The following is a 15,881-nucleotide window of genomic DNA, read 5'->3' on the forward strand; positions in this document are numbered from 1 at the left end:
GAAAGAGAGAGAGAAAGAAAGAAAGAAAGAAAGAAAAGGAGAGCCTAGCACTACTGACTCACGCCTATAATCCCAGCTACTCAGGAGGCTGAAATCTGAGGATCACAATTTGAACCTAACCAGAGCAGGAAAGGCCAAGATACTCTTAATTCCAATCACCCATCAAAAAACTGGAAGTGGAGCTGTGGCTCAAAGTGATAGAGCACTAGCCTTGAGAAAAAAAAGCTTAGGGATGGTGCCCAGGCCCTGAGTTCAAGTCACACTACTGACCAAAAAAAAAGGGAAGAAGGGGTTTAGCAAAAATAGAACAATGTTTTCATTTGGTTTTGGGTGTGTGTGAATGGGTAAATGTGCATGCTAGAGCTTGAACCCAGGACCTGGGTACTGTCCCTGAGTTCCTGGCACCCCTTAGCTTTTTTGATCAAAGCTGGCACTCTTACTACTGGAGCCACACTTATACTTCCAGATTTTTACTGGCTAATTGGAGTCAGACTTGTCTGACAAACTGGCTTAGAACCTCTTGAGAAGCAAGTATTACAGGTATGAGCTACTAGCATCCAGGTAAAGGCTCTTAGCTCCTAGAGCCCCTACAGAGCAGACACAAAGAGCACAGGAGGGGACCCTAAAGTTCAGCTGACAGTCTGCACACTGAGGAGAGAGAGAGGTTTGCAGTGGCAGCAGCAAGGTGCAGGTCTTATGCTCACAGGAGGAGCTGGCATGGCTGGGATGATGTCAGACCTAGTGGGAAAGGCCACCTCCTGCTGGGTCCTACAGCCCAAGAATGGTTGTGCACATATTCAGAAACAGTGAAGAGAGTGGGAGAGGTTCAAAGCCCCAAGCAGAAGCTGGGATGGAGAAGTTAGCTTACCCTGGCAGGGACTGAACTAAGACAGCAGTCCAAGGAGGACAGAGGGAGCAAGAGAAGCAGGAAATGATCAGGGCAGGTAGTGAAGGGATGAGTGGGCTGAAGAGTAGACTTCAATTCATTCATCCACTGACAGTCAGGGGACTTGAACTCAGAGCCTAGGTGCTGTCTCTGAGCTTTTCTGCTCAAGGCTAGCACTCTACCACTTTGAGCCAAACGTCAACTACTGGCTTTTTGGGTCTCATTGACCTTCCTTCGTAGGCTAGCTTCAAGCCTCAATCTTCAGATCTTAACTTCCTGAGTAGCCCAGCTAAAACTTTAGTTTTTCTTTTTTTTTCTTTCTTTTTTTTTTTTTTTTTGTCGGTCATGGGGTTTGAACTCTGGGCTTGGGTGCTGTCCCTGCACTCTTCTGCTCAAGGCAAGTGCTCTACCACTTGAGCCACAGCGCCACTTCCAGTTTTCTAGTGATTTATTTATTTATTTTGGTATTTCAACTTATTTATTTGTTTGTTTGTTTGCCGGTCGTGGGGCCTGAACTCTGGGCCTGGGCGCTGTCCCTCAGCTCTTCAGCTCAAGGCTAGCGCTCTACCACTTGAGCCACAGCACCACTTCCGGCTTTTTTCTTTTTGCTTATGTGGTGCTGAGGAATCAAACCCAGGGCCTCAGGCATGCAAGGCAAGCGCTCTACCACTGAGCCACCTTCCCAGCCCCCCTCTAGTGATTTATTGACAAGAAGAGTCTTGAGGACTTTCCCACCTGGGCTGGCTTTGAACTGTGATCCTCAGATCTGTCTCTTGAATAACTAGGATTAACCGGCACCCAGCTAGTTTTTCTGTTTTTTTGTGCCAGTCCTAGGACTTGAGCTCAAGGCCTGGGCCCTGTCCCTGAGTTGTTTTATTTTGCAAAAGGCTGGTGTTCTACCACTGTGTGTGTGTGTGTGTGTGTGTGTGTGTGTGTGTGTGTGTGTGTGTGATTAACTGGACTTAATAGTCTCATGGACTTTCCTGCCTAGGCTGGCTTCAAACTGCAATCCTCAGATAGATCTCAGCCTCCTGAGTAGACAGAATTATAGGGGTGAGCCACCAGCAAACAGCTAAGACTTTAAATTTGTATTTAAATTTTGTATTTAAGAGCATAGCCCAGCAGCTCTGTTTCTGCAAGAAGTCTGTGCTTAAAGCTAAAACAAACATCAGCTTCATCCCCCTCCCCCCAAGGCAGAGCCAGAGCCAACGAGGCCACAGTCCCCTGGAACAGGCCCATTCCCAGGCTAAGGGACAGTGGCCCCAGTCACAGGAGGGCTGAGGCTGGAAATAGGCACCTGCCTAGGGGAGCCCCCAACCACCTGGCTATAGTCTCCTCTCCTGAGACACAGATTCTCATGCACATACTGTCTGTCCATGCAGCACAGAAAAGAATGACCTAGAAAAAAAAAAAAAAAACAGCCAGGACAAGGAGTTTGCTACTGAGAAGGATTACACCCCTGCAAAACCCAGGTGAGGATTAAGGCAATTCCAACAGGCAGGGGCCAGTGGCCTCCTGGAAATCCAGTGCTCCTGGTGTTACTAACATTCTCAGCTATGGAAACTTCCTTCCTACTGCCTGGCCCCTACAGTGCTGGCCCACAGCAGGGTGTGTACATTCCAGCATTGTAGAGAATACGTTTCTGTGGCCATGTTGAGTTCTGAATGAGATTTGTGCTTCATAACTGTTGGACACTACATCATAGAACTACATCTCAGCTCTTACCCCAACCCCACATGGATTCCCCAGCCTCCCCGGTGACCTCCGTCTGTAAGTCACCATTGTTTTATTTTGTTTTTGTGTATGCTGGTACTAGGGCTTGAACTCAGAGCCTGAGCTCTATCCATTAGCTTTTTCACTCAAAGCTGGTGTTTTATGTTGGTTTTTTTTTTTTTTTCGGGGGGGGGGGGGGTCCGGTCATGGGGCCTGAACTCTGGGCCTGGGTGCTGTCCCCTCAGCTCTTCAGCTCAAGGCTAGCACTCTACCACTTGAGCCACAGCGCCACTTCCGGCTTTTTTCTTATGTGGTGCTGAGGAATCGAACCCAGGGCCTCAGGCATGCAAGGCAAGTGCTCTACCACTGAGCCACCTTCCCAGCCCCAAAGCTGGTGTTTTAACACTTGAGCCCCACCTCTTCCAATTCTGGCTTTTTTGCAGGTTAACTGAAGAGTCTCAGATTTTCCTTCCAGACTGACTTTGAAATGATCTTCAGATCTCAGATTCCTGAGTAACTATGATTAAAGGCATGAACCGCCAACACCTAGTCACATTTTTTTTTGGGGGGGGGGGGGGAGGCAGTTGAACGCAGGACCCAGGTGCTGTCCTTGAGCATTTTTGCTCAATGCTAGTGCTCTATTATTTGGATCACAGCTCCATTTCTGTCTTTTTGGCAGTTAATTGTAGATAAAAGTCTCATGGACTTTTCTGCCCCAGTAGCTTCAACCCTGGATCCTGAGATCTCAGCCTACTGCATAGCTAGGATTGCAGGTATAAGCCACCAGTGCCCAATGTCCATATATTTTTGATCCCTAATTGTTGGATACCTCCATGCCCCCTCCCCTATATTTTTTTTTTTTTGTCGGTCGTGGAGCTTAAACTCTGGTCCTGGGCGCTGTCCCTCAGTTCTTCAGCTCAAGGCGAGCGCTCTACCGCTTGAGCTACAGCGCCACTTCCGGTTTTCTGGTGGTTTATTGGAGATAAGAGTCTCACAGTCACTCCTGTCCGGGCTGGCTTTGAACCTCGATCCTCAGATCTCAGCCTCCTGAGTAGCTAGGATTACAGGCGTGAGCCACCAGCGCCCGGCCCCCTCCCCTATATAATCAGGACTAAGCTGACTTTTACTGTTAGTACTTAAGAATCTCCCTGCAGTCAATGCACCAGCCACAGAACCCAGCCTCTTTTTTTTTTTTTTTTGGCGGTTGTGGGGCTTGAACTCTGGGCCTGGGCGCTGTCCCTCAGCTCTTCAGCTCAAGGCAAGCGCTCTACCACTTGAGCTACAGCGCCACTTCCAGTTTTCTGGTGGTTTATTGGAGATAGGAGTCTCACAGTCTCTCCTGCCCGGGCTGGCTTTGAGCCGTGATCCTCAGATCTCAGCCTCCTGAGTAGCTAGGATTACAGGCGTGAGCCACCGGCGCCCGGCAGAACCCAGCCTCTTAATGGTGCCCAGCCTCTTAATGTGGCTCACAAACAGAACCTCTCATCTACCTTCACTTTTCCTCCCACCTCTTGGCTGCCTTCCTCCCCTGAAGTCTGGGGCTGCAGGGGCCTCTGGGGTCCTTTTGTTTTATGTCAGTGATAGAGCTTGGGGTCAGAGCCCGGAGCATTTTCCCTGAGCTTTATTGCTCAAGGTTAGTGGTCTACCACTTGAGCCACAGCTCCACTTCCAGCTTTTTGAGTGATTAATTGTAGATAAGAACCTCACAAACTTTCCTGCCCAGGCTGGCTTTGAACTGTTATCATCAGATTGCAGCCTCCTGAGTTCAGTCGCTAAGATTATAGGCATACAGGCGCTGGTGGCTCACGCCTGTAATCCTAGCTACTCAGGAGACTGAGATCTGAGGATCGTGGTTCAAAGCCAGCCCGGGCAGGAAAGACCGTGAGACTCCTATCTCCAATAAACCACCAGAAAACCGGAAGTGGCGCTGTAGCTCAAGTGGTAGAGCGCTTGCCTTGAGCTGAAGAGCTGAGGGACAGCGCCCAGGCCCAGAGTTCAAGCCCCACGACCGACAAAAAAAAAAAAAAAAGATTATAGGCATGAGCTCCGGTACCCAGCTCATTATGATTTCAATTTCACTTTCTCCAGTGATTAACAGTTGAGCAATTTTTCATGTTCTTCTTGGCTAGTTGTTTCTCTTCTATGGTGAAGTATCTATTTAAAAAAAAAAAAAACCTTCTGCTCATTTTCTTAAAAAAATAAATTTAAAAAATTAAAAAAAAAAAAAAAAAGAATCTCCCTGCAATCTACTACAGGTATGGACCACCATTTTATTTCCTGGATTCTCTAGTAATGGATGCCTAAGTTAACTCTATATTTCCCCCCTGAACCAGGTATGATTCTATTTCCATCATCTCTTCTGGTCACTACTTAACAAATGTTCCTATATCTTATAACAGACCCAAACTATGGTTTATTTTTTCAGTCCCCTATTGATGGCCACTTAGGTTAGGTTAGTTGTGGTTTTTCACTCAGATGTCACCTCTTGTTCATGCCACTCTGATACCAGAGGATTTTTTTTAGGATGGATAGCATTTGAATCTTACATTCATCCCAAGCTCAACAGAGAGGATGAACTGAGGGACTTCAAATGATAAAAATGTACTCCCTCAAGCAGAGTGTTGGTGGCTCATGCCTATAATTTTGGCTACTCAGGAAGCTGAGATCTAAGGATCTCAGTTCTAAGCCAGCCTGAGCAGGAAAATCCATGAAACTCTTATCACCAATTAATCACTTTAAAAAAGAATAAAAGCCAGAAGTAGACTTGGCTCAAGTGGTAAATGGTTAGCATTGAAACCAAAAGCTCAAGGACAGTGCCCAGACCCTGAATTAAGCCCTACAACCACATTTGGACACATACATAGCACTTCTCAGTTATGAGAGTGGAAGGGCCATGCTTCCTATGGAGGACCTACAAAGAGGATCTTTATTGTCCCTTCCAGCTTCTAGTAGCTGCTGGTGGTTCTTGGCATGGGTGTTTAGTTCGAAATGTGCCTCTTAGAAGGACATCAGCCATTGGAGCAGGGTCCGCTGTCATCCAGGGTAACATTAATTACCTTAACTAACAACATCTGCAGAACACAAACTCTCCCCCAGTTCCACATGATTTCTCTTGAGGGCTTTCTGAGGGTTTGGGTTTTTGGGGTTTTTTTGGACATGGGGCTGGGTGCTATCCCTGAGCTTTTTTGCTCAAGGCTAGTTCTCTACCATTTTGAGCCACAATGTCACTTCCAGTTTTCTGGTGGTTAATTAGAGATAAAAGTCTACAGACTTTCCTGCCCAGGCTGGCTTCAAACTACAATCTTCAGGTCTCAGCCTCCTGAGTAGCTAGGATTACAGGCATGAGCCACTGGCGCCTGGCCATCCCTGAGAGTTTGTTTGTTTTTTGTCAGTCGTGGGGCCTGAACTCTGGGTCTGGGCGCTGTCCCTCAGCTCTTCAGCTCAAAGCTAGTACTCTACCACTAGAGCCACAGGCACCACTTCCAGCTTTTTCTGCTTATGTGGTGCTGAGGAATCAAACCCAGGGCCTCATGCATGCAAGGTAAGCACACTGAGCCACCTTCCCAGCCCTCCCTGAGGTTTTGTTGTTTCATGCAGTGCTGGGGATTCAGGCCAGGCAAACATTCACCATTGAGCCACTTGAAGCTGCACATTCTTTTCTAGCATAAAGTGAGCAGTGGCTGGAATATGCAAAGTGTCTTCACTAAGACACTTGTTGGACAATGGAGACAGGGGCAATCTGGCATAGGCAAGGAGAACTGGGGGGGAATGCCCGGGGGGATTCAGCTGCTAAGATGCCAAAAATAGCCACCTGGCAGACGGGACCTGCAGCCATGCAGAAGAGACCAGGGCAGCACCATCCAGCTGCCATCTGGCTCGCCCTCTTTTTCAACTCCCAGGGTCTGGGCAGAGGCCAAGCAGGACTAGGGAGGAACAGGACCAGCAGAGAGATAGTATCAAAGATACTACATGAGGACCTAAGTCATAGTTGAGTGTGAATGTGTGTGTGTGAGTGTATGTGTGAGTGTGTGTGTGTGTGTGTGTTGTGGATTGAACTCAGAGCCTGTGCATTATCCTTTAGCTTTTTCTACTCTAGGCTGTCACTTGAGCTATTATCTCCACTTCTAGCTTTTTGGTGTTTAATTGAAAAGTCTCAGACTTTTCTACCTTGGCTGGCTTTAAACCACAATCTAATCACAGCTTCCTGAGTAGCTAGGATTACAGGCGTGATCCACTGTCTCCTGGCCTGTCATGTTGACAGCTGAGCCTTCTAGCTACTGCAGCCTCATGCTTTCTGCCCCCAGGACCCTTACACCAAATACTCCATCTTCATCTTCATCCACAGCTCACTCTACTTAAGGGCCTTTGCACCGCTATTTTCTCAGCTTGGAGCTCCCTTTACACAGCCAGCCATTGTAAATCCCTGATTTCCCAAGCATCCTCAACAAAGCATCACAAATTGGATTGATACAAGAGTAAAAATGTCTGCTTTCATAGTGCTGAGGCCAGAAGTCTAATATTAGGGCCACAGTCTTCCATCTAGAGTCTCTGTAAGGGTGGTTCCCGCATCTTTCAGTATTTGGAGCTCCTGGGTCCTTCCTGCCTCTGGAAGGTCCTTCCTACCTCTTCCAGCTTCTGGGGGCACCAAGTATCCCTTGACCTCTGACCAAATTACTCCAGTTCCAAATTACTCCCTGCTTCCATCTCCAATCAGCTTTATTCCCAAATTTCCATCATGTGTTTGTGTGCCCATACCAGGGCTTGAACTCTGGATTTCACACTTTCTTGCTTCTGGCTGGTGTTTTTACCATTTGAGTCATGTTTCCAGCCTAGTATGGAGTCTTGAGGACTTTTCTGTCCGAGGCTGACTTCACACCTCCATCCTTTAGGTCCCAGCATCCTGAGTAGCTAGGATTTCAGGCATGAGCTACTGGCACCTGGCTCAAATGTCCATCTTGGTATAATGATCCAGTCACTGGACAAAGGCCACCTTCAACCATCACGTTAGTGTATTGTGGTCACATCAGGAAAGACTAGAGAACAAGCTCAAATGTATTATTATGACCTTTGACTTTGTTACACCATACCAGTGTTCCTCAAATCTCAGCCCATTTTTATCTAGAACACTGATGGTTACCAAGTAGAACTGTGTACCCTGCATAGTTCTTAGCTCAGCGGTAACAGCCATGTGAAAGAAGAAGGCATTGGAGACCTGACAATCCATGGGAAGAGACAATCAATCATCAGGCTTCAGACACTTTTTATTTGTGTACATGTGCACGCACTCATGTGCTAATGCTGGGGCTTGAACACAGCCTTGGGCTCTCACTTAGCTTTTGCACTCAAGGCTGGTGCTCAACCACTTGACCCATACCCCTCCACTTTCAGCTTTTTACTAGTTAGTTAGAAATGAGTCTCACAGACTTTTCTTTCTTTCCTTTTCTTTTCTTCTTTCTTTTTTGTCAGTCATGTGACTTGAACTCAGGGACTGGGCGCTATACCTGATTTTTTTTGCTTAAGTCTAGTGCCCTGCCACTTTGAGCCACAGCACCACTTCCAGATTTCTGGTGGTTAACTGGAGATAAGAGTCTTAAGGTCTTCCCTTCCTGGGCTGGCTTCAAACCATGATCTTCAGATCTCAGACTCCTAAGTGGCTAGAGTTACAGGTGTGAGCCACTGGCACCCAGCTGGTGATGTTCTTATTGAGATAAGGTTAACACAACATGAAGCTAGACATTGGTTGCTCATGCCTGCTATCCTAGCTACTCAGGAGGCTGAGATCTAAGGATTTCAATTAGAAACCAGCCCAAGCAGGAAAGACTATGAGACTCTTATCTACAATTAAACATTAAGCCACTGTGGAGGAGCTAGGAATGTGGCTTAGTGCTGGAGTGTTTGTCTAGCATGCATGAAGCCCTGAGTTCCATTCCTCAATACCACATACACAGAAAAAGCCAGAAGTGGCATTGTGGCTCAAGTGTAGAGTGCTAGCCTTGAGCAAAAGAAGCTCAGGGACAGTGCCCAGACCCTGAGTTCAAGCCCCAGGGCTGGCAAAAAAAAGGCATTGGTGGAGGCATGGCTCAAGTAGTAAAGGGCAAGCCTTCAGTGGAATGAGTTAAAGGATAGTTCCTAAGCCCTATGTTCAAGGCCCAGTACTCACACACACACACACACACACACACACACACACACGCACACACACACAAATATTCACACAACACATAACTGGCTGTTTGAAAATGTGTGCTTTGGTGGCTTTTAGTACATTCACAAGGTTGTATCACCACCACCTCTGTCTCATCTCCACAAAAGGTCCTTTCTCATGAGCAGTCACCCAATCCCCTATGGACCCCTAGCATCTAGGGATCCACTTTCTGCATACAGATTTGCCTGTTCTGGACATTCCTATCAATAGAGCCACATAGTGTGGGACTTTTTTATTGTGTTTTTTTTTGGGGGGGTCCGGTCGTGGGGCCTGAACTCTGGGCCTGGGCACTGTCCCTCAGCTCTTCAGCTCTAAGGCTAGCGCTCTACCACTAGAGCCACAGCGCCACTTCCGGCTTTTTTCTTTTTGCTCATGTGGTGCTGAGGAATCGAACCCAGGACCTCATGCATGCAAGGTAAGCGCTCTACCACTGAGCCACCTTCCCAGCCCCGGACTTTTTTATTGTTTTGTTTTGTACTGGTTGTTACATATTACTGGTTGTGATAGGTGTCAGAGCCTCCCCACCTTTTTTTTGTCCATTGTGGGGCTTGAACTCTGGGCCTGGGCATTGTCCCTCAGCTCTTCAGCTCAAGGCTAGTGCTCTACCACTTGAGCCACAGTGCCACTTCCAGCTTTTTCTGTTTTTGTGGTGCTGAGGAATCGAACCCACGGCCTCATGCATGTGGGGTAAGCACTCTACCACTGAGGCACCTTCCCAGCCCCCTCCCCACCTTTTCACTGTTAGTAATACTGCTATGTGAATATCTATATATAGATTTCTTTGGGGTTCTTTTGTTTTTGCTCTTTTTCCTTTATTTCTCTCCTTCTCTCTTCTTTTTTTCCTTCTCTCAGTGCCAGACCTGGAGCTTGAACTCAGGGTCTGGGCTCTGTCCCTTAGCTTTTTCACTCAAGTCTAGTGCTCTACCACTTGAGCCATAGCTCTACTTCTGCCTTTTATAGGTGGTTAATTGGAAATGTTGGTTAATTTTTTCATTTTAATTTTTTGGTGGGTAATTGGAAAGTCTCACTTTCCTGCGCAGGCTGGTTTGGAACCACAATCCTCAGATCTCAGCCTCTTGAGTAGCTAGGATTACAGGCATCAGCCTATATACAGTATTGTATAAGGCACCAGGTGGATATTGGGATGGATAGGATTGAGGCGGTGAGGGGGGGAGGGGTAGAGCTGAGGGGGGGGGGGGAAGATTAGGAAGGAGGCGGTCTGAGAGTCAGGTGCTGATGTTGCCCTGCCTCGACCTACCAGGTGCGCATGAGGATGGTGGCAAGGCCCTAGGCCCAAGCTCCGCACCATGACCTGCTGGTTGCGCATGCTCAGCCTGCACATGCTGCTGCTGCCCGCGGCGCCACCCCCAGCCGGGGGCTGCCCGGCCCGCTGCGAGTGCGCAGCCCCCACGCGCTCCGTGGCCTGCGCGCGTCGCCGCCTGACCACCATACCCGACGGCATCCCCGCCGAGACACGCTTGTTGGAGCTGAGCCGAAACCGCATCCGCTGCCTGAACCCGGGCGACCTGGCCGCGCTCCCCGCCCTGGAGGAGCTAGATTTGAGCCAAAACGTCATCGCGCACGTGGAGCCCGGTGCCTTCGCCGACCTGCCGCGTCTGCGCGTGCTCCGTCTCCGTGGCAACCAGCTCAAGCTCATCCCGCCCGGGGTCTTCACGCGCCTGGACAACCTCACACTGCTGGATCTGAGCGAGAACAAGCTGGTCATCCTGCTGGACTACACGTTCCAAGACCTGCACAGCTTGCGGAGGCTCGAGGTTGGTGACAACGACCTGGTGTTCATCTCGCGTCGGGCTTTCGCCGGTTTGCTGGCGCTTGAGGAGTTGACCTTAGAGCGCTGCAATCTCACGGCCCTATCCGGAGAATCGCTGGGCCATCTGCGGGGTCTGGGGGCCCTGCGCCTGCGACACCTGGCCATCGCTGCCTTGGAGGACCAAAACTTCCAGAAGCTTCCAGGACTGCTGCACTTGGAGATCGATAACTGGCCGCTGTTGGAGGAAGTAGCCGCAGGCAGTCTGCAGGGTCTCAACCTGACGTCGCTGTCGGTCACCCACACCAACATCACTGCCGTACCGGCAGCTGCACTCCGACACCAGGCACACCTGACCTGCCTCAACCTGTCACACAACCCAATCAGCACGGTGCCACGCGGATCCTTTCGGGACCTAGTGCGCCTGCGCGAGCTGCACCTAGCTGGGGCCCTGTTGGCTGTGGTGGAACCACAAGCATTCTTGGGGCTTCGCCAGATCCGCTTGCTCAACCTCTCCAACAACATGCTCTCCACCCTAGAGGAGAGTACTTTCCACTCGGTCAACACGCTAGAGACGCTGCGCGTGGACGGGAACCCACTGGCCTGCGACTGTCGCCTGCTGTGGATCGTGCAACGTCGCAAAACCCTCAACTTCGACGGGCGGCTGCCGGCCTGCGCCACCCCAGCCGAGGTGCGCGGTGATGCACTGCGCAACTTGCCCGATTCGGTGTTGTTTGAATATTTCGTCTGCCGGAAGCCCAAGATCCGCGAGCGCCGCCTGCAGCACATCACAGCCACGGCTGGCGACGACGTGCGCTTTCTGTGCCGCGCCGAGGGCGAGCCCGCGCCCACCGTAGCTTGGGTGACACCCCAGCACCGGGCAGTGACGATCGCCAGCCCGGGCCGTGCACGCGTGCTGCTCGGCGGGACCCTGGAGATCCTGGACACGCGGCCACAGGACAGCGGCACCTACACATGCGTGGCCAGTAATGCGGGTGGCAACGACACCTACTTCGCCACCCTGACCGTGCAGCCCGAGCCGGCCACCAACCGGACCCCGGGTGAGGGTCACAACGAGACACTGTTGGCCACACGATTCCCACTGGACCTCACAACCATCCTGGTGTCCACGGCCATGGGCTGTATCACTTTCCTGGGCGTGGTGCTCTTCTGCTTCGTGCTGCTGTTCGTGTGGAGTCGTGGCCGTGGACAACACAAGAATAACTTCTCCGTGGAGTACTCCTTCCGAAAAGCCGACGGGCCTGCAGCCGCCGCCGGCCAAGGTGGCGCTCGGAAGTTCAACATGAAGATGATCTAAGCGCCCACCACTACCACCCACCTTCCCTCTCCGCCCCCACTGTCCCTGGGGAGGAGGTAGGGGAGCCAGCACCTGCTGATTTCCACCTATGCATTTCCTGCAGGCTGGGGGGAAGGGGAAGGTGCCGCAGCAAGCCTGCTCTCCAGCAAAACTTCCCCCTTTATGGTTTTTGTAGAAAGGACTCCTTTTCATCACAACGCATCTTTTGCAGTTTCTCAAGTGTTTTCTAAAGGTTTCATCCTGTCTTTCTGCCCCTGCTATATTATAGGTCGCTGGAATGGAGGGTGGAAGGATTTAGGGGTAAAGGGATGGAGAGTGGGCTTCCTTCTACACATTGGCTAGGGGCTCAGAGCTCAAGAGTTCCCCCCTCTCCCCCCTCCTACCCCCCCCCCATGTTTCCATTCAAAGCCAGGAGGTTGTATGTCCTGGCTCCCACCTTCCCTGTCCACACCCAAGTCTCCCATGGGGAAATGGTCTGCTCCCGAAACCCAGGAGGGGACCCCCAGCCTGAGGGAGCACACAGGAATGTCTGCACTGTTCACACCTGTGTGCCCCTGAGCTCACACTCAGGGTTCACACTTGCTCACAACCTGGCACACAAGACCTATTACTCAGAGATGGACCTCGCCTTCCCCGCTCTCCCCCAAGTTGACCCTACAACCAGGGCAGGGCACTGGAGCCCTTATGAGCAAACACAGCTCATACCCAGGACCTGCTGAGCCCACACCACAGATACATTCAGCTCACACCCAGACACAGCTAAGCAGCAGGTGACCTCCCACAGACCTAAGGGCTGGCCAGATTTTGCTGAGCAGGTCAGACACACAACTGAAGCCAAGCACACACCAGTGCTCCTTGTTGTGGGTCTCCACACATTATCCTCCATTTTCCCTCCCCTCTGGCCCAAAGGGGCTGTCCACTAAGAGAAACCATGTCCCACAGTCTCACAGCAGACCTAGCTGCCACAGGCTCCCTGTGGGCCACTCTGAGATCTGGGTTATCTTTTAAGCAAGCCAGCTTGGACAGCCTAAGTGTGGCCTCCTTTTGGACACCCAGATGGGGAAAGATGGCAAGTAGGCTGGCACTCAAAGTCATTTCCATGTACCCTCCAGGGGCAGTAATGAACAACCAGACCAAACAAAGGTTTTGTGTCCCTTAGGGAGGCCTAGATCCCCAATCACTCTAGGAAAGCCACAGAGGATCTGAGTCTACAACTTTAGGGCCTCAGACTTAGGATCAGCTTGGAGATTCCAGGCCAGAGTGAAGCAGAAAGCCACTCCTCCATGATCCCTGTCTCTCTGTCTGGTGCTCAGTAGGTGGTGAGCACCCATTGCAGGGGAGAACAAACAGGAATGATCCTATCCAGAGGGATTCCAGCACCCAACAAGGCCTGGCCACAACCCGGCCTTCCCCTACCTTGTTCTTGCCCCACTCTTCATGTTGGCCAGATGACAGGACACTGTTGAAGGAAGAGGCATGGGAAACTTTGTGCAGCTTGATTTCAGCCTAAAAAGGGCTTGGGTGTTGACCAGAAGGGGAGGACAGGCTCCCCAAGGATGTTGTAAGAAGAGCTTGGAGCCAGCTCTACTTCCTCCCACCCAGCAGCGTGATCTGAGGACCACCTTGTATCCTCCTGTAGACACAAGGTTTGAAAGTCTAGCCTTTGCCCAATACTCCCAGGCCAGGCCTACAAATGAGCTTTTTGACTCAATTTGGATCCAGACCCTTCAAAGTTCTGACCAGAGAGATAACTATCTTAAGGTAAAAGACTGAGATAGAGCTTGGTGCAGGAGAACATGGGGAACCTCAGTCTTGCCCTTGATATACAGATGGATAGCAGGACATGAGTGAGGGGTGGAGACTATAACCCCAGACCCCACCCCTGAGCCTGGCAGAACTCACCACTCTGGTCCCTCAGCATCCTCCTGACCCTCAGTTGCCATGACAACCCTGAGGGCCTTCCAAAATGACATCCAAGTGCCTTTAGCATCACTAAAAGACAGGAGGAGATGCTTTTCCAGCAGTGTAGGGGTCTACAGAGTATCAGTCCATTTGGAATTTCGCTGCCCCTCCCTCCCCCCAACCCTCTCACTTCCCCATCCTGCTGTGTTTGATTGGAATCAAATAAAATTGAAACTGATTTAATAACCAACTTCAGACTATTTTTCATACCCATGGGAGAAGTACATGAGCATGAGGCAGGGGTTGCCAGGTCTCTGGGGAGAGTTCTGTTACCAAAGCAGACCTAGAGAGTGACATGTCATGATGACATCACATCTCACACTTGAGGAGCAGCCATATCATTCCTAGCATGTTTGGGGTTTTTTTTTGTTTGTTTGGTCGGTCATGGGGCCTGAACTCTGGGCCTGAGCTCAGTCCCTCAGCTCTTCAGCTCAAGTCTAGGGCCCTACCACTTGAGCCACAGTGCCACTTCTGGCTTTTTTTTTTTTTTTTTGCTTATGTGGTACTGAGGAATCAAACCCAGGGCCTCATGCATGCAAGGCAAGCGCTCTACCACTGAGCCACCTTCCCAGCCATCCTAGCATGGTTTCTGGGTACTGACAACAGGTTCTCCTGGTGTTTCAGTTTTGAAGATTCTGGGACTGAACAGGGGACATGGCCAAGCAGAAGGGGAACTGCTTCTTTAGGAAGTGAAAACCCAGAACAAAGAGCCTGGTTGCATTTTTCTTTGAACAGACATGACTAGAGTTTTCTGTGTGTGTGTGTGTGTGTGTGTGTGTGTGTGTGTGCATGTGCACAGGCACACACGCGTGTGCCAGTCCTGGGGCTTTGAACTTGGGGCCTGTGCTCTGTCCCTAAGCCTTTTTTTTTTTTTTTGCCAGTCCTGGGGCTAGAACTCAGGGCCTGGACGCTGTCCCTGAGCTTCTTTTTGCTCAAGGCTAGCACTCTACCACTTGAGCCACAGCACCATTTACAGCTTTTTCTGTTTATGTGGTACTGAGGAATCAAACCCAGGGCTTCATGCATGCTAGGCAAGCACTCTACCATTAGGCCATATTCCCAGCCCCACTTTGGGCTTTTTGGAGGTTAATTGGAGAGTCTCATGGACTTTTCTGGGCTGGGTTCAAAGTGTGATCCTCTGATCTCAGCCTTCTGATTAGCTAGGATTACAGGTGTGAGCCACTGGTACCTGGCCCACTGGAGTTTTCTACCCTCCACTAAGATGAAGAAGCCAAATATGTCCCACTTCCCAGTCTCACAGGGGGCTCCCCATGACCACTTACCCTGACACAGCCTCTGAAAATTTAGCTCATCTCTTTATCCATCCCTCCCATCCCATCCCACCCCGCCCATGCTCCTACCCCTGCCACACACACAGCTTTTAGCTCCACCAGTCCGTAATAGTGGCTTCTTTCTAGTATGCATTCCTGTCCCCCTCCTGTCTTCTGAGGGCAGGGGGAGGGGCTCCCAGCCCACTGATGGGAAGTGATACCCAAAGATTTCAAACCCACCATGGGGCCTGGCCTGCATTCTAATAGTTCCCTAGCATTTCCTGTTGGGCTGCTGGCCCCAATTAGATACATCCTAGGAAGCTGGGGCCTGCAACTACAGGGACTTTGCCCTCAGAGACTCTCCTCTCAGAGGTCACTCTGGTCTGAAGGCAGGGGAGACCAAGAGGAGGCTGGGCAGCAATAATAACTGTATTGTTGGGGTCCAAGTTGGGGAGGTTCCTTCAGTGCCTGCTTGGCTTGCTGGTGAGGGCTGAGTGCCTATTGACTAGGCTCAATAGTGGCTTCCTTTGGAATGTCCGTGTCCAGCTGTCCCCAAGATGTCTTATAGGTTGGATATTCTATCCCCATCCCAAAAGTACAGTGGATCCTTCCCCTTAGTGATTGACAGGTAACATACAGAGAGGGCTGGGTGCTGGGTGCTGCTCAGTGGTAGAGTGCTTGCCTAGGATGCATGAAACCCTGGGTTCAATTCCTCAGTACCACATAAACAGAAAAAGCCAGAAGTGGCACCATGGCTC

At 50.5% G+C, this 15,881-nt stretch overlaps 1 protein-coding gene across 1 annotated transcript; it reads left to right on the forward strand.

The window, feature by feature from the left end:
- Positions 1–10,052: 10,052 nt before the first annotated feature.
- On the forward strand, positions 10,053–11,890 carry Lingo3 (leucine rich repeat and Ig domain containing 3). The gene has a single exon (XM_042697131.1). It carries the CDS (start codon positions 10,112–10,114, stop codon positions 11,888–11,890), a length of 1,779 nt encoding a protein of 592 aa, XP_042553065.1. The 5' UTR covers positions 10,053–10,111.
- Positions 11,891–15,881: the final 3,991 nt, after the last annotated feature.

Source organism: Dipodomys spectabilis, unplaced genomic scaffold, assembly GCF_019054845.1.
Source record: "Dipodomys spectabilis isolate Male_0828 unplaced genomic scaffold, ASM1905484v1 ptg000215l, whole genome shotgun sequence".
Lineage (NCBI taxonomy): Eukaryota > Metazoa > Chordata > Mammalia > Rodentia > Heteromyidae > Dipodomys > Dipodomys spectabilis.

Excerpts from the sequence above, each read along its gene's own strand:
- Lingo3 (XM_042697131.1), top strand. The coding sequence starts at position 10,112 with ATGACCTGCTGGTTGCGCATGCTCAGCCTGCACATGCTGCTGCTGCCC.